The sequence below is a fragment of the Rattus rattus genome, chromosome 1 (assembly GCF_011064425.1).
Source record: "Rattus rattus isolate New Zealand chromosome 1, Rrattus_CSIRO_v1, whole genome shotgun sequence".
In the NCBI taxonomy this organism is placed as follows: domain Eukaryota; kingdom Metazoa; phylum Chordata; class Mammalia; order Rodentia; family Muridae; genus Rattus; species Rattus rattus.
This window is the reverse complement of record NC_046154.1, coordinates 181,458,792-181,478,129: the sequence shown is the minus strand read 5'-3', so window position 1 is coordinate 181,478,129 and position 19,338 is coordinate 181,458,792. Positions and strand designations below refer to the sequence as shown.

Here is a 19,338-nt window from a genome sequence, read left to right as displayed (position 1 = left end):
GAACATTCATGTACTTGTTATGTTTCTTGTTGTTGTGACATAGCACAGGACCGAAGCAACTAAGGGAGAAGGACTCAACTTGGTCCATGGCTTCCGTTCCTTATGGCAGGGAGCACATGAAGTCCACAGAAACTGGTGGGGCCATGTCAGTCAGATTCTTGTCAACTTAACACATGCTACAATCATCTGGGAGATAGAAAGAAAGAAAACAACAACAACACACTTAATTGAGAAAATACTGCTATTAGATATAGCTGCGTCCCTTTTCTTAATAAATGGTGGGCCCTGCGCACTCTGAGTGGTGCCACTTCTGAGGCAGTGGTCCTGGCTTAAATAGGAAAGCGATCTAAGCAAGCCATGAGAAACAAGCCAGTAAACACCACCCATCCATGGTCTCTGGATCCATTTCTACTTCCAGCTTTCTGCACCGTGTGAGTTTCTGTCTTGATGTTCGTCCATAATGGGTAGTAATTAAAATGTGTAAGCCAAATAAGTACATTCCTCCCCAGAGTGGTTTGGTTAGTGTTTAATCATGCCAACAGAAGCCAAGCTAGGACAAATTGGTACACAGAATGAGCTATCACCGAGATTGGCCTGATCACGCATTTTGGGGGAAGGATTATAGGATTTTAGAGTTTGTGTCTGGAAACGACATTGAGTGCTAGTGTTTAATAAGCTCTTGTTGAAACTTGGAAGAAAATGCTCACAGATGTTTCACTGACAGGGGTTTGTCTTATGAAGTCTCAGACAGAAGCAAAGATTATCAGGGCTGCTCATATGACATATTTGAATTAACAACCTCTGGTTTCCGGTCAGCTAGGGCTGAAGAAACAGCAGTGATTAAGAAACAAGAGCCAAACAGTGTTTGAGGAGAGGCCCTTGGTCCTGTGAAGAGTTGATGCCCCAGTGTAGGGGAATGTCAGGGCAAAGAGGCAGGAGGAGGGGGTGGGCGGGTAGGGGAGCACTCTCAGAGAGGCCGGGGATGGGGGATGGACTGGTGGGTTCCAAAAAAGGGGATAACATTTGAAATGTAAATAAAGAGAATATCCAATAAAAGAAAAGGAAAAAAAAAACTTAAAAAAACTAAAAAAGAAAAAAAGTTAGAATCTTGGAAAAGTTGTCGGTCTGTGTATTGCATGAAGTGAAAATTTGTACTTAAGTAAACTTCCTGATTAATTACTGCCCCTAAATGTTCATTAATAGACCTTTTGCAAAAGATTAAGTAAGGCATAAACTGGTTCCCATTTGTGCTGGAAGAAACCAAATTAGGGATTATTTCTATTTTCATTTTAAAAAGTTGTAATTGCTGATATAAATAAAAAATGCTTCATAAATAAATAAATAAAATCATAAATAAAAATCTTCCAGCAAACAAGAAAGAAAGGAAGGAAGAAAGGAGGGAGGGAGGGAGGAAGGAAGGAAGGAAGGAAGGAAGGAAGGAAGGAAACAACCACTAAACTGAAGTCAAACTTGTTTACTGAGACAACTTATCATAGTTTAGTAGGATTGAGGTATCAGCCCTGGTTAAGAAAGAACCTTTTGGGAATTATTTCCTCAAGGTCAACACAGAGAAGCTGTGGTTCCCCGGGTGAGGAAGTAAGGGAGACAGCCAAGCCTAGTAATCCCCCACATGGTACTGATTTTATAGTGTGGAAGGATCACAGCTGAAGTGTAGCACTGTGTACCAGGATTAGAGTCCTTGTAGAAAGATCATTGATGAAACTGTACACTTATTTGCAATAGAGAACCCCAGAAAGTTGGAGATGCCAGGATAGTGGGTGAATCACCTATGAAAAGAAGAGGCATAAAGCAGGCATGAGCCAAAAAGGCAAGTTGATTTTGCTGTTAGAAGAACAGAATTAGAGCTTCCACAGCTCTTTAGAACCCAGAAGACCAGGACTGAGTTCCAGACATTGGACAATGAACTATTAGCACGGTTCGAATTTTGTTTGGCTTTCATCCAGTTGTTACTGTGCCTGGTTCTCCATATTGGAAAAAGAATTATGTAGCTTACTATTTTTTATAGGATCTCATAGTTGAAAGATTTTTTTAAAGATGTTGGCCACTTTTTAAGTGCTTTTAATATATTTGAATTTTAAGGGTTATAGAACTCTTAAAGTTACACTATGACATTAAAATGATATATCGAAGATTTAAAAAAGAAAGATTATAGCTTAACAGTGACAGGCTTAGGTGTAAAGCTGGCAACATGTAAATTGTGCTAATGTTTTGGTCAACTTTATGCGAGTTAGAGTAATGTGAAAAGAAGTAAAGAACCTCAACTGTAACAATACCTCTATCATATTTGCTTGCAAGCCAGTCTGTGGGCATTTTCCTGGCGAGTGCTTGATGAGCAAATGCCCTAGCCATCATTGGCAGAATCACATTTGAGCATATGATCCTAAGTTGCGTAAAAAATAATATGAATGAGAAACTAGAAAGAATTTGATAATCAGCATTCCTTTATGGTCTCCGATTCATTTTCTCTCTCCAGAGTTCGATTTTGGTTGAGTTCCCCCTTTGGCTTCCCTCAATAATGATCAGGCTGCATAAGCCAAATAAATCCTTACCTTCCCACATTTTTGGTTCACGTTATAGCACAATGGTAAGATCCAAAGTAGGACAAGAGGTCTTCTTGTGTCATGTAGAAAGCTAGACATCAAAACAAGTTGGCTGTACCTTCAAAGGCCCACTCCTAATGGCTTAAATCTACCTGACCATATCCCAAATACTTCACAGTCTCCCAAAACTGCACAGCCAAATGACAACCAAGTATTCAAACCACGCCAATACCCAACCTAATTTAAATATAAAGTACATGGTTGAACTCAGATAGTTTACTCTGAGATATAGTTTTTATAAACATACTTGAAGACTTGAAGTAGAAATGCCATCAGTGAAGAAAAAGCATGCAGGAATGAGAAGCTGACGAATTGTAGTGTGTCTGGTGGATTATGGTAAGAATTTAAAAGTTACCTCACAAGATCTAAGGCAAGACTTGTCAATACTATTTAAAAAGCACTTTGAGTATTATCCAAAGGCAGGTGAAAAACAAGATTTTCAGTTTTGCATTTGAAGATGGATAATGGATTATTTATAAGTGATGTGCTAGCTTTTCATCACTTTGACAAACAATTCAGCTAAAGGAAGGATTTATTTGGCTTACAATATCAGAGCTTGCAGTTTATGGAGTCTGTTGTTTCCTGTCAAAGGGAAGACAGAGCATCATAGTGAGGAGGATATGCAAAAGCAAAGCTGCTCACCTGCAGGTGAGAAAGAGAGAGAGAAAAAGACAAAATATACCCTTCAAAGGCTTCCCAGCTCACCCCACCTCTCACAGTTTCTACTGCCTCCAATGCCCTTTTAGTCATTGTGCTATCCATGGATTTACACATTGGTAAAATTTGAGACCCAGTACTACCTCACTGCAATCTCAAGGATGTTGAATTGGATAATACATGAGCCTTTGAGGGTACTACTTATTCAAACCATACAGAAGCCTTTTATCTAACAAGGAGATATAAACAGTGATTCAAGGACTTAACTGAAGTCACCTTACAAGGACAGTATAACTAAGATCTTGAAGGACCATATAGCCAGAAACAAAAGAACATCAGTGAGATAGTGCTGAGGACATCTTCTAAGGAAGAATATGATCTGAGATCAAATGGACTGGCAAAAATTAACCCTCAGATGTGACGCTCTTGTGGGATTACAAAAGAAGAGAAATACAGACAAGTGTAATGAAACAAAATCTAAAGAATACAAGCTTTAGAGGGGTAATGACAGTGATGTCTTGAAATCATTGCTACTTTTCTATTTCAATGAAGAGGCACTGTCTTAGGGTTTCCATTGCTGTGAAGAAACACCACGACCAAGGCAACTCTTATAAAGGACAACAGTTAATTTTTCTGAGGTTCAATCCATTATTATCAAGGTGGGAGTATGGCAGTGTCCAGGCAGACAAGGCACAGAGGAGGAGCCGACAGGTCTAAATCTTGATCTGAAGGCAAAGAAGAGAACACTGGCTCCCATGTAGCTAGAAGGAGGGTCTCAAAGCCCACCCCCCACTGTGACACACTTTCTCCAAGAAGGCCACACCTATTCTAACAAGACCATACCTCTTAACAGTGCCACTCTCTATGTCAAGTATATTCACCATAACCAATACAACATATCAAAAAGGTATTTATTGGGGTTCATGGTTGCAGAGGGTTAGAGTCCATGATCATCACGGTGAGAAACATGCCATGAGCAAGTATGACATTTGCATAGTACCTGGGAGTTACAATCTGACCCACAAGCACCCAGTAGAGAGAGAGAGGTAGAGACAGAGGATATGGGAGGGAAGGCTGAGAAGGGCAGGGCCTACACAAGGCCTGTACTAGGCTAGGTCTACAACATTTTATCAGGGAAAGGTTACAGAGTCCCTACCCCTAACTAAGGGTCTAGTGGCAATTAGTGGTTGTTGGCAAGAGGTGTCAATGTCTTCAGTGATGTTGCTACCGAAAAGGAGACTCTGCTGTAGTAAATAATCCATCTGTGCTCTTGCTAGCAGCCCTACTCAAATTCAGTGAGTCACTTGCAGTTAAATATCTGAAAGTGGAGTGGGGGGGGTCACTTGCTGGGAGGAAGGGTTTTCACATGGAAGGTAATGGGGGAGAAAGAAAGCATGCTCAATTCTTTTCAAAATGGTTGAACTTGGAAAATAGAGACAATAGTAAAGGTATATTATTAAAGTAAACTCATTATAGTTTATGTGTTATTAGTGACAAGGATGCAATAGCCAGGGATCATTGCAGATTTCTGGTTTACATAACTGGGAAGTTCAAGAGCAAATTTGGCTTAATGATGATGGTGGTGGTGGTGGTGGTGATGACGCTGAGGATGATGATTACAAGTAATGCATCTGAAGTTCAGCTGACAATATGAAATATGAAATATTTTAGGAGTAAGATGGAAGCTACCTATTTCAAGCTGTCCAGTTTATACGCCCTATGAGAGATAACTGTGTCTATTCTGTCATCATCAGAAGCTAGCACAGCATGAGGCACATAGTAAGGCATTCATCTAACTGTATAGACCTCAACAAACCAACATCTAAAAAGTAATCTATGAAATAGCCTAAAAGGTAGCAATCAAAATATATGAAAGAAGTGGACTAGTCTGTGCATTTTCATTTAACAGAGAAATCAATGATGAAAATAAGTGAAATATGTTTTTAAGATAAAATTTACAGCCTTATATTTGTTTGGAATTGGTTGAGTCATTTCACACTCTGTGTAGCACAGTCTAGCTTTAAATTCACACCAATCCTATTACCTCAATCTGTAAAATGATGGGAGTATAAGAGTAAGCAACCACATCCATCTTAGGTGTAGGATATAATAACATTTACAAATTACTTCTTGCTTTGCTATACTAGGAACTGAAGCTCAGACTCTATGCATACTAGTGAAGCTCTCCTCCACTTACCTAAATGTCCAGCCCTTAAATCTTGGAAAGTCCAATTTCAATTTAGCAAAGTAAGATTATAATAAATTACAAAAGAATAGAATGTGACAAAACAAAGACAAAGAATAAATGAAAGGGATTTGTTGTAGAAGACAAATCACTGAAAATGTATAGCATTTCTTCCCAGAATCCTAGACTTCACGCAGTTTTTTGAATTTAGACATGCAAGAAACAAATCCTAAGAGGAAAATGATGAATAGTTTTGAAGACATTTAAGATTACACAAATTTGCATGCCTAGAAAGATAGCCTTTTTGAAGAAAGAGTAGAAACTGAAATCAACAATGAAACGGAAAAATATTTTCACCACTAATGACAGAGAAAGAATTTATGCTTAGTCAGCAACATAAATGAAGATGCCTATACTCAGATAGTTTCTAATCTGAAAGAATGAAAACATTTTACACCATATATAATATAAAATTAGTGAATAATCTCATGTGCTAATGTTGTTTACTTGGCAGTAAAGAAATACTGTAAGAAGAATGACCAAAATGAAGATACTTCAATCCTTCTTTAAAGGGGGAACAAAAATATTCCTAGGAGGAGATATGGAGACAACATTTGGAGCAGAGACTAAAGTAATGGCCATTCAGATCCTGCCCCACCTGGGGATACAGCCAATATATATAGCCACCAAAACTAGACAGTATTGTTGAAGCCAAGAGGTGCATGCTGACAGGAGCCTGATAAAGCTGTCTCCTGAGAGGCTCTGCAAGAGCAAGACATTTACAGAGGCAAATGCTTGCAGCAAACCATTGAACTGAGAACAGGGTCACCAATGGAAGAGTTAGAGAAAGGATTGAAGGAGCTGAAGGGGCTTACAACTCCATAAGAACAATGCCAACCAACCAGAGCTCCCAGGGACTAAACCACCACCCAAAGAGTACACATGGACAGACCCATGGCTCCAGCTGCATATGTAGCAGATGATGGCCTTGTTGGGCACCAATGGGAGAAGAAGCCCTTGGTCTGACCAAGGCTGGACCCCCAGTGTAGGAAAATGTCAGGGTAGGAATGCTGGAAGGGGGTGTGGTTGGGTAGGGGGAACACTCTTATAGGAGAATGGGAGGGGGACGGGGGGGCTTATGTACAGGAAACTGGGAAATGTAAATTAAAAATATCCAATAAAAAAAGAAATACAGTAAGGCCATAATTAGACAACATTGTTCAACTATCAACAGCCTTTAAATTATTTCATATGGCAACATGAAACAAGGTTTCAGTGAGCTGCATTTGTGGAGAATAAAGATCAGAGACATTTGTAAGCCAGATACACATATTATAACTTGTTTTCTACACATTAAGGATTAAGGTATAAGTCTTGGATCAACTAAGCATCAGACTCACTTAGGTCTTGCTACTTGTATCACGGATGAACTGTACCTGGTGTGGTCAAGCAAGAAAGGTAGATCACAATCCCGGATTTCAGAGGAAAGACTTAACTTTATAGAGTGACTATAACAACACATCTTCCTTTTGTGGCAATCTGATATATATTTTCTGTGTACCCACATTGCTATTCATGAGCTATTTCTCCCCATGAGTTCATTGGCCAGCCCAGACATATGAAGGAAGTCTTCATTGAGTTGTAACGACTAAGAAAAGGTTGCCTTGAGAATCAGGTGGGAGCATCAGAAGAAAACTTTAAACTTCTTTTAGGTTTTCCTAAATGTTGGCTCTAACATCTTATTTTGAAAACCAGTGTCCAGGGGTTGGGGATTTAGCTCAGTGGTATAGCGCTTGCCTAGCAAGTGCAAGGCCCTGGGTCCAGTCCCCAGCTCGAAAAAAAAAAAAAAAAAAAAAAGAAAAACCAGCATCCTTTCACTGACCTATACAGGAAAGACAGATGTATGGTGTTCATTCACATCATATTCAGCATTATGCATGTCATAATTGTGTGCATGCAGTGTAATGTAGGCTTTTGCTATGGTCTTTAAGATATGTTTCCTTTTCCAAAGAACTTACAAATATTCTGATTTGTAGGTCAAACTGTAAGTAAAATAATGTCTTGAATTAATGACTTGATATTTTCTCTTTCTTTTACTTATTTGATTTTTTAGTTTTAGTGAACAGTCTATTGCCCTGGCTTGTGGGACATTGGTCATGAGACCATAGGCACCTTGACTTGCAGTGTTGTGTTAGCTCTTCTAAATGCTGTGATTACATCTGCCCCTGGAAAAGGTGGCATTTTTAGCCAGCAGATCTGGCAGTTTTATATTCTTGTGCGTTTAGTTACTATGAATTGATATTAGATACAGGCATCTGTCGAGCTCACAAAAGTGGCAAACCCTTAGCAGTTATGAGGGGTCCATAAAAGAGGCAGAGTAAAAGAGAATGCCCATGGTTCTCTTTTAAGCAATGCCGCACAGCAGCTGCCTGGTAGTGTAATTCTAAATTGTGTGACACTAACATAGCAGGGATATTTGCCGTGTTCACACACACACACACACACACACACACACACACACACACACACTGAGAGAACAGAGACAGAGATGCTTGAAACTTAACATAAAGACTGCTTTTTGCATGATATATATATATATATATATACTTAATTTGTGTATGTGTTGGATATGAATCACCATTGTCACAGTATGTGGTGTGTGTAGATCAGAGGACAGCCTTTGGGAATCAGGTTTCTCCTTCTATCATCAATGCAAATGCCACGATGAAAATGTTTATTTTGCAAAATGTATGTGCATTCTTCATAAATGAACATAAAATTAATTTAACAAAACTCAGTTTTGTATAATCAAAATTCTGTTTTGAATACCTTTATTATAATTTATAAGTTCCATTGTATATGAAGATGTTATAATGACAATTTGATCTTAAAATAAGCTCAAAAATAAGACTGTTAATAAGAGTAAAAGTCTACTGTCTCCCCAAAACAACCCCAAGTTTTCTAACTGAATTTTAATTTAACCAGTGGTAGCTGCATTAAAATTTTCTTTTATTCTTCAATATAGATGTGATGAAACTCACACAGGAAAGAAGCCTCAGTTTAATGATGGACATTATTTCCTCAGCATGCCTCAATCAATCCCTCTTTTATTATGATGAAATTCTTGGGATTATGTGATCCCCAATGTTAATTCATTGAATAACAAAGGTGCACATTTCTTCCCAAGATGAGGAGGAAGAAGCAGTCTCCAAGGCAACTGCTGCAAAGGAAAAGTTAGAAAGGAGTAAGGAGTATACCTACCAGTGGCTGCATACACAAGTTGGCTTTCCTGAAGCAACTAGTTCCAGAAACGTGAAATGGTGAGGTCATTTCCTTTAAATTAGATTTCTGTATTGTAAACATATCTTGAAAAGTAAAACCTTGGTTAATTGTGCTAACACAAGCACAACTTCATAGCCAAAAGCCAATGCATCACATTGCCAAAGGCTTTTCTACAGAGTAGATTTAATTGTTCTTTAGAGTCTTCACCATAAAATGTTTAAGAAAAAAATCTATTCTGTAATGCTTAAAACCAACACATGAACCATACAGTCTCTTCTAGTTCATAAAGAAAAATGTAGTATCCAATAACTTTTGATGTTTCAATACATAAACTTTTTAAAAAATATTCTGTACATTGACAGCTGAAATTCTAGATGAGAATTTTATGACGATGTATGTGACTTAAACTTTCATAAGAAAGCACAATGAAAATGGAAACATTTTTATTTGATGAATCCATTGTAAACAAAGAAAAGTTATGAGTACTTCACATTTTATTTTAAAGTTTTCCAATTAATGCAAACTTAAATTTGTGTCATGTAAATAATCAGGTTGACTGAACTTATATTAATAGTATCCTTAGAATTATAACAAGTACAACAGGATCTATGACTTACCTATATTAACTTGACATGAGAGACTGTTCACAAGTCAAGGTACTGATGTAGATGTGATAGAGTAGAAAATATAAACAATATTTTTGAGGGTGACTTTTACTTGTTTGCACATTTACTATTACTACTTGCTAGAAAATAAATTCTCTAGTAGAAACAAACAATTGCTCAGAATCTCTTTTTTCTATTTATTATATAAAAACTTCTTGAGGGAATGGGGGCTTATGGACAGGGAACTGGGAAGGGGAATAACATTTGAAGTGTAAGTATAGAAATATATCTAATAAAAATTTAAAAAAGAAGCCAGTTGGCAGAAAAAATTGCTTTGTAATATATTGAAAGCTCACTTTTGGGTTGGGGATTTAGCTCAGGGGTAAAGCGCTTGCCTAAAAAGCCAAAGGCCCTGGGTTCGGTCCCCAGCCCAAAAAAAAAAAAAAAAAAAAAAAAAGAAAGCTCACTTTTAAAATGGAAAAGCCCCCCTTTCCTGTCCCTCTCTCTCTTCTCTCTTCTCTCTCTCTCTCTCTCTCTCTCTCTCTCTCTCTCCCTCTCTCTCTCTCTCTCTCTCTCTCTCTCTCTCTCTCTCTCTCTCTCTCCCTCTCTCTCTCTCTCTCTCTCTCTCTCTCTGTCTCTCTCTCTCTCTGTCTCTGTCTCTCTCTCTCACACACACACACACACATACACACAGAGAGAGAGAGAGAGTGAGAGAGAGAGAGAGAGAGAGAGAGAGAGAGAGAGAGACTGGTTTACCTCACTCAGGATATTTTCTAGTTCCATTCATTTGCCTATGAAATTCATGTAGTCATTTGTTTTTAATAGCTAAGTAGTAAGTACTCCATTTTGTAAGTGCACTACATTTTCTGTATCCATTCCTCTGTTGAAGAACACCAGGGTTCATCCCAGCTTCTGGCTATTATAAATAAGGCTGCTATGAACATAGTAGAGCATGTGTCTTTGTTGCATGTTGGAGCATCTTTTGGGTATATGCCCAGGAGTGGTATAGCTGGGTCCTCAGGTAGTACTATGTCCAATTTTCTGAAAAACTGCCAAACTGATTTCCAGAGTGGTTGTACAAGCTTTCAATCCCACCAACAATGGAGGAGTGTTCCTATTTCTTCACATCATTGACAGCATCTACTGTCACCTGAGTTTTTGATCTTAGTCATTCTGACTATGTGAAGTTGTATCTCAGGGTTGTTTTGATTTACATTTCCCTGATGACTAAGGATGTTGAACATTTCTTTATGTGTGTCTCAGTCACTCAGTATTCCTCAGGTAAGAATTCTTTGTGTAGCTCTGTACCCCATTTTTAATAGGAATATTTGATTCTCTGAAGTTTAACTTCTTGAATTCTTTGTATATATTGGATGTTAGCCCTCTACTGAATACAGGATTAGTAAAGATCTTTCCCCAATTTGCTTTTTTACCTTTTTGTCCTATTGACAGTGTCCTTTGCCCTCTAGAAGCTTTGCTATTTTATGAGGTCCCATTTGTTGATTCTTCAACTTAAAGCATAAGCCATTCAGGAAATTTTCCTCTGTGCTCATGTATTTTTCCCCACTTTCTTTTCTATTAGTTTGAGTGAATCTGGTTTTATGTGGAGGTCTTTGACCCACTTGGACTTGAACTTTGTAAGAAGAGATAAGAATGGGTCAATTTGCAATCTTAAATATGCTAACCTCCATTTGAACCAGCAACATTTGTTGAAAATGCTCTTTTTTTTTCTACTGAAAGTTTTAACTTCTTTATCAAAGATCAAGTGACCATAGGTGTGTGGGTTCATTAGTGGATCTTCAATTCTTTTCTATTGATCTACCTGTCTGTCTCTGTATCAATACTATACAGTTTTTATCAAGATTGAGGTCAGAGATGGTGATTCCCCCAGAAGTTCTTTTATTGTTGAGAATAGTTTTCACTATTCTGGGTTGTTTGCTTTTCCAAATGAATTTGCAAAATTGCTGTTTCTAATTCTATGAATAATTGAATTGGAATTTTGATGGGGATTGCACTGAATCTGTAGATTGCTTTTGGCATTTTTACTATATTAATCCTGCCAATCCATAAGCATGGAAGATATTTCCATCTTCTGAGTTATACTTCTATTTCTTTCTTCGGGGACTTGAAATTCTTGTCATAAAAATTTTCACTTGCTTGGTTATAGTCACACCAAGGTATTTTATAGTATTTGTGGCTATTGTGAAGGGTGTCACTTCCCTAATTTCTTTGTCATCCTGTTTATCCTTTGAGTAGAGGAAGACTACTGATTTATTTGAGTTAATTTTATATCCAGCCTCTGTGCTGAAGTTGTTTATCAGCTGTTAATGTTCTCTGGTGCAATTTTTGGGGACACTTAAATATACTATCAAATCATCTGCATATAGTGATATTGTGACTTCTTCCTTTCAAATCTGTGTCCTTTGACCTCCTTTTGTTGTCTAATTGCCCTGGCAAGGGCTTCAAGTACTATACTCATTTGGTAGGAAGAGAGTGAGCAGCCTTGGGTAGTCCCTGATTTTAGTGGAATTGCTTCTAGTTTCTCTCCATTGAGTTTGATGTTGGCTACTGGTTGAAGTATATTGCTTTTATTATGTTTAGATATGGGCCTTGAATTCCAGATCTTTCCAAGACTTTTATCATGAAACTTTTGAATTTTGTCAAATGCTTTCTCAACATCTAATGAAATGATCATGTGGTTGTTTTCCTTGAGTTTGTTTATACAGTGGATTATTTTTAACTGATTTCCATATACTGAACCATACAGGGATGAAACCTACTTGATCATGGTGAATGATTGTTTCGAGAATTTTATTGAGTATTTTGCATCGATTTTCATGAGAGAAATTGGTCTGAAGTTCTCTTTCTTTGTTGGTCTTTGTACGGTTTAGGTATAAGTGTAACTGTGACTTCAAAAATGAAGTGGGAAGTATTCCTTCTTTTTTATTTTATGGAATAATTTGAAAAGTATTGGTATTCGGTCTTCCTTAAAGGTCTGATAGAATTCTGCACAAAACTCATCTGGTCCTGGGCATTTTTGGTTGAGAGACTTTCAATGACTGCATGTTTTCTGTTTCTTTAGGGTGTATGGAACTGTTTGGATGGTTTATCTAATTCTGATTTAACTTTGGTACCTGGAATCTGTCTAGAATATTATCCATTTCATCCAGATTTTCCAGTTTTGTTGAGTAGAGGATTTGTAGTAGAATCTGATGATTTTTTGAGTTCCCTCAAATTTTTTATGTCTCCCTATTCATTTCTGATTTTGTTAATTTGAATGTTCTCTCTCTGTTCTCTAGTTAGTCTGGTTAAGGGTTTATCTATCTTATTGGTTTTCTCAAAGAACCAGATTCTGGTTTTGTTAATGGTTTGTATAGTTCTTTTCATTCCTACTTGGTTGATTTCAGCTCTGAGCTTGATTATTTTCTGCATTCTACTACTATTCTTTTGTGAATCTGCTTCTCTTTGTCCTAGAGCTTTCAGTGTTGTGCAGTCAAACCGTTAGAGTATGCTTATTTTTTTCTTTTTGGTGGTGTATATCTTTTTTTTCTTTTATTGGATTTTTTTATTTACATTTCAAATATTATTCCCTTTCTCAGTTTCTTGGATATAAGCCCCCTATCCCATCCCCATCCCCTTTTTCTATAAAGGTATTCCCCTCCCCATCAATCCCCCTCTTACACATCCCCAAGCATTCCCCTACACTAGGGGATCCAGCATTGGCAGGACCAAGAAAAGTGGAAAGAGAAGACCTCTTTCCACTGGTGCCCAACAACGTCATCTTCTGCTACATATACAGCTGGATCCGTGGGTCAGTCCATGTATAGTCTTTGGGTAGTGTTTTAGTCCCTGGGAGCTCTGATTGTTTGACATTGTTGTTCTTAAGGGGTTTCAAACCACCTTCAGCTCTTTCAATTCTTTCTCTAATTCCTCCAACTAGGATCCTGTTCTCAGTTCAATGGTTTGCTGCTGGCATTCGCCTCTGTATTTGTCATGCTCTGAATGTGCCTCTCAGGACACAGCTATATCTGGCTCCTGTCAGCATGTACTTCTTAGCTTCATCAATCTTGTCTAATTCTGATGGGGCAGGTATAAAAAACAATGACATCATGAAGTTCATAGGCAAATGGATTGAACTAGAAAATATCATCCTGAGTGAGGTAACCTAATCACAGAAAAACACACATGTTATGCACTCACTGATAAGTGGATATTAGTCCAAAAGCTCAAATTACCCAAGATGCAATCCACAGACCACATGAAGGTCAAGAAGGACAACCAGAGTATGCTTTCTTCAGTTAGTTTTTGCAGGCACTCAGAGCTGTGAGTTTTCCTCCTAGCTCTGCTTTCATTTTATCCCAAATATTTGGGTATGTTATGCCTTCATTTTCATTAAATTCTGAAAAGTCTTTAATTTCTTTATTTCTTCCTTGACCAAGTTGTCATTGAGAAGAGCATTGTTCAGCTTCCGTGTATAGGTGGGCTTTCTGACATTTTTGTTATGAAGAACAGCCTTAGTCTGTAGTGATCTGATAGAATGCATGGGATTATCTCATTCTGCTTGCATCCATTGAGGCCTGTTTTGTGACCAATTATATGGTTGGTTTTGGAGAAGGTACCTTGAGCTGCTGAGAAGAAAGTTATATTCTTTTGTTTCAGAATGATATGTTCTATGGGTTCAAATGTCCATTTGGTTCATAACTTATGTTAGTTTCACTGTGTCTGTGCTTAGTTTCTGTTTCCATGATCTGTCCATTGAAGAGAGTGGGTGTTGAAGTATCCTATTATTATTGTTTGTGGTGCAATATATACACTGAGCTTTAGTAAAGTTTCTTTTATGAATGTGGGTACACTTGCTTTTGGAGCATAGATATTCAGAATTTAGAGTTCATATTGGTAGATGTTTTTTGAGTATAAAGTGTCCTTCCTCATCTTTTTTTGATAACTTTTGGTTGAAAGTCAATTTTATTTTATATTAGAATTGGTACTCCAATTTGTTTCTTGGGGCCATTTTCTTGGAAGGTTTTTTCCCAGCCTTTTACTCTTAAGTAGTGTCTGTCTTTGTCACTGAGGTGTGTTTCTTTTATGCAGTCAAATGTTGGGTCCTATTTTCTTATCCAGTCTGTTAGTCTATGTCTTTTTATTGGGGAATCAAATCCATTGATGTTAAGAGATATTAAGGGATAATGACTGTTGTTTCCTGTTATTTTTGTTGCTAGAGGTGTAATTTTATTTGTTTGTCTCTCTTCTTTTGGTTTTGTCACAGGGAGATTACTTTCTTGCTTTTTCTAGGGTGTAGTTTCCCTCCCTGTGTTGGAGTTTTCCATCTATTATCTTTTGTAGAGCTGGATTTGTGGAAAGATATTGTGTAAATTTGGTTTTGTCATGGAATATCTTGGTTTCTCCATCTATGTTTATTGAGAGTTTTGCTGGATATGGTTTCCTGGGCTGGTATTTGTGTTCTTTTAGGGTCTTTATGACATCTGCCCAGCATCTTCTGGCACTTTCCTAGTCTCTGTTGAGACATCTGGTATAATTCTGATAGGTCTGCCTTTAAATGTTACTTGACCTTTTTCCCTTACTGCTTTTAATGATCTTACTTTGTGTTGTGCATTTGGTGTTTTGACTATTATGTGATGGGAGGAATTTCTTTTGTGGTCTAATCTATTTGGAGTTCTGTAGGCTTCTTTTATGTTTCTGGGCACCTCTTTCTTTAGGTTAAGGAAGCTTTCTTCTAGAATTTTGTCAAAGATATTTACTGGCCCTTTACGTTGGGAATCTTTGCTCTCTTCTACACCTATTATCCTTAGGTTTGGTCATCTCATTGTGTCCTAGATTCCTGAATGTTTTGGGTTAGGACCTTCTGGTTTTTTGGTTTTTTGTTTGTTTGTTTGTTTTGTTTTGTTTTGTTTTTTTGCATTTTCTTTGACTATTTTTGTGAATATTTTTATGGTATCTTCTGCCCCTGAGATTCTCTCTTCAATCTCTTGTATTCTGTTGGTGATACTTACATCTATGACTCCTGACCTCTTTCTATCTCCAGGGTTATCTGCCTTTGTGATTTCTTTATTCTTTCAGTTTCTATTTTTAGATCCTGGATGGTTTTGTTCAATTCCTTCACCTGTTTGGTTGTATTTTCCTGTAATTCTTTAAGTGATTTATGTATTTCCTCTTTAAGTTTCTACTTGTTTACCTGTGTTGTTCTGTATTTCTTTATGGAAGTTTTTAATGTCCTCGTAAAGTCCTCTATCATCACCATGAGGTGTGATTTTAAATCGTAATCTTGCTTTTCTGGTGTGTTGGGATATTTGCTCTGGTGGGAGAACTGGGTTCTGATGATGCCAAGTAGTCTCAGTTTCTGTTGCTTAGGTTCTTGAGCTTGCCTCTTACCATCTGGTCATCTCTGATTTTAGTTGGTCTTGCTGTCTCTGAATGGAGCTTTTCCTTCCTGTGATCCTGTGAGCCTGTAATCTTTGAAATGAGAATGCTCCTGACAGACCAGCTCTCTGACAGCACGTTTTGGGTCCAAGAGCTATGGAACAGCCCAAGCTGTGGTTGCAGGTGGAAATGAGAAGGGTCCTGTCCCAGGCTACCCTATGACTCCAGAGCCCTGTGCACTCTGGCTGGCCTCTCTTTAGGCCTTCAGTGGAGAGAAAATGGGGTCCTACCTGTGGGCTGTGGGCTGAAGTGGGAGAATACTTCTGGCAGACCAGCTTACTGCGGGCATGTTTTGTGTCCCAGGGCTGTGGTACAGCCCCACTGCTGAGTGCAAATGGAGATTAGAAGGTTCTGTGAAAAGGCAGTTTTAGTGTCACATCTGTATTTTTTTTATTAGTTCTTTTGGGTCATTTTCACTTCCTTCCCTAAATCTTCACAGATCCAAAAACCCTTCTCTAACTACATGATTTGTGTCTTTTTCTTTAACACCACAACAGTTTTTTAAGACACAGTCTCTGGTTAGACTGGGAATAACTGACTTAGAATCGGTTGTCTGTTCCACAAAGCCTGGGAGTCTGTCTATAACTCTGCCTCTCTTCTCCACAGCGCTGTGATTCCAAACATTGACCACCATGCCTGAAGTTCTCATGCTTACACACCAAGCCTTTAATTATTTATCCATCTGTACAGCTTCCAAAGACAAAGTTTATTGAAAATAAAATATCAATATTCCAATCAAAATAAGCTTCACTGTATATATTAAGGGTGTGCCTTAAACATGGTAAAGTGTTAAAGGTAGGAAACTTTGCCTGCCTCAACTGAAATTTTACAATTGTAAAAATTAAGACTGGTAATGTGGGATTGGGATCACAGATAATTGGACCAGGAGTTTAACCTTATCTTTGACTATGTGATAACTTGATATCCAGCCAGGGCTGTATCACACCCTCTTTAAAAGAGCCAAAGAAAAAGGGAGGAAAGGAAGGAAATATCATTTAAATACACTTAGTTTTCCTATAACTTAATAATTCTTACTGGTAATACCTTCAGATTTCTGTTCATTGATGTTTATATTTTAAAGGAGAGTCTTGAAGTATTATTCAGAAATTGTAAAAATTTATTTACATATAATGGAGGAAGAGTATGTGTCTGTGTGTGTGTACGTAATGGGTGTATTTATTTCATGTAACATAGTTTGAAGCTGTTTTATCTATTTTATAGAAAGATATTTGAGCATTATAAAACATTCCTGTTCAATATTTATACCACAACTTGTTTTTCTTTTTTTCTGTGTCACCATGTAGCAATCACTTCTTGCCTGAGTTAGATCCAGATGTACTTAATGGTGGAAGAGTTCAACTTGTGGTAAGAAATATGTTTAAGGTTAGAGAAAAATGAAAAATGTTATAGACACAAGTGCTCAATAAAATCACTTCAGAGTATTCTCATAATATGTTTAAACTATGAAAAGATGACAACTGTATCTATTTTGGGGCAACCTCAAATACCATGTGTTAAAATAATAATGTATGCTCTTGACTTCTAATATAATGTTATAATATGACAGTGTTTAAAATAATAATTTTATTTGACATATGTAAAAATATTAACTTATTACCATTTTTAAACAAAATTACTCTGGATGGGAAATTGCTTAATGAGATTATAGCCTCGAAAATTGTAAGAGTTGAAATTGTAGATTACATAAGGAAAAAGCAGCATCTTGGAGAGTTCCTATCTTGGAGAATCAAGTCATATTTCAAGTTACAAGTGATTATCATCAGCTTAACTTAGAAAAGTTCTATGGAGTGAAGTGAAACTTTGATAACTATTGTTAGAACTTTAAGGACAAACTAAGGACATGGTAACAAGAGTGCGATCTTGAAAATTGAATGAATTTGCATGGTAAATTCATTTGTCTGTAAACTACTTCAAGAAAGACTTCATAAATACAGAAAGGAGCCACAGTAGAACCTTGAAAAGTGGGTCTCATCAAATGGAAAATTTTTAATACCATTTCAGAAATTTTTAAGAGTAGATGAGTATGTCGTACTTCTGTAATTGATAAAAGTGGGTGACACATCCAATATATAAAAACCAACAGATATTCATTATTACTGGTCAAGAAAATAAATTACCTTTTTGTTTTGCGTGGAGTATTTTATGTCAAAATATACTTGTCTTTATGATAAAAATAATAAAATGGCTTTCAGAGAACTCACATGCTATTTCTTGAACAATTTTTTGAAAACTTTACTGATTTCTTGTATAAACACACACATACACACACACACACACACAGAGAGAGAGAGAGAGAGAGAGAGAGAGAGAGAGAGAGAGAGCGCAAGCGCCAGCCTTGGAATCTATGTTCATATTCAAAATTATCATGCATTAAATATTTGCTTGTATTTTTAGTAGTTATCTGTGATAGTTTCATGCATGTAGCCCTAGTAATATTTGTCAGTCTGTTAGTATTATACATATTATTAACAATATTTTTGCACATATTTATCAGTGGCTATTTTTGAGAAACACAAGAGGGAAAGGCATTAAAGGCAGAAAATAATTATTAATGTAGATAAATATTATATTATAACATAAGACATAATCAGTGTCGATTTCTGTGTGTTGGTGAGCTAGAAGATAATGCCTAAGTAAGGCTAAAACATGTAACCCAAAGGAATTCAAAAGTAAAAGGAAATACTACTTCAAAGTGTATTAGGAGCTCTGTACCCAAATCCCATGGGGGAGAGAGCTGGCTTTCAGAAGTGTGAACAATCCTGAGAGCTCGGAGGTCACCACTTTGGCTCACATTTCTGGCCCAAGAGGAACCTGTGTGGAGACCTCTGGACAGGGGAACCAAGGAACAATCTGGGACAGGACCCCTTCAGTCTCTACCTGTGCTAGGAGCTGAAAGCCAGTCTCCAGGAGAGCTGACACACCTGAGAGCGAAGAACCCATCTAAAGACCTCTGGACACAGGAACGAGGAACAGTCTGGGACAGGATACTTCTGGTTTACTCATGCTCCCAGAGCTAACCCTGTGACACAGATCTCTATACCCAGAACCTGCTGGAAGAAAGACAGTTGTTTGGAGTGCTTACATACACCAAATGCACAAAACAAAGTGAGATTATTAAAAGCAGTAACGGAAAAAGGTCAAGTAACATACAAAGGCAGACCTATCAGAATTATGCCAGACTTCTCACCAGAGACTGTGAAAGCCAGAAGATCCTGGGCAGATGTTACACAAATGCCAGCCCAGACTATTATATCTAGCAAAACTCTCAATAAACATAGATGGAGAACCCAAGATATTCCATGACAAAGCCAAATTTATACACTGTCTTTCCACAGATCCAACCCTACAAAGAATAGTACATGGAAAACTCCAACACAAGGAGGGAAACTATACTCTAGAAATAGCAAGAAAGTAATCTTCTTGCAACAAACCCAAAAGAAGATTGCCATACAAACATAATTCCAACTTTAAGAACAAAAGAAATAGGAAACAACAATCACTATTCCTTAATATTTCTGAATATCAATAG

At 37.4% G+C, this 19,338-nt stretch overlaps 1 protein-coding gene across 1 annotated transcript in view; it reads left to right on the top strand.

Annotated features, from left to right (window-relative positions):
- Positions 1 to 19,338, top strand: part of LOC116913914 (leucine-rich repeat and IQ domain-containing protein 1-like) — a 141,474-nt gene that overhangs the window by 94,128 nt on the left and 28,008 nt on the right. The window contains exons 9-10 of the mRNA XM_032918212.1: positions 8,651 to 8,783; positions 17,093 to 17,153. Of these exons, the coding sequence (XP_032774103.1) occupies positions 8,651 to 8,783; positions 17,093 to 17,153 (194 nt within the window). The remainder of the gene's footprint in view (positions 1 to 8,650; positions 8,784 to 17,092; positions 17,154 to 19,338) is intronic.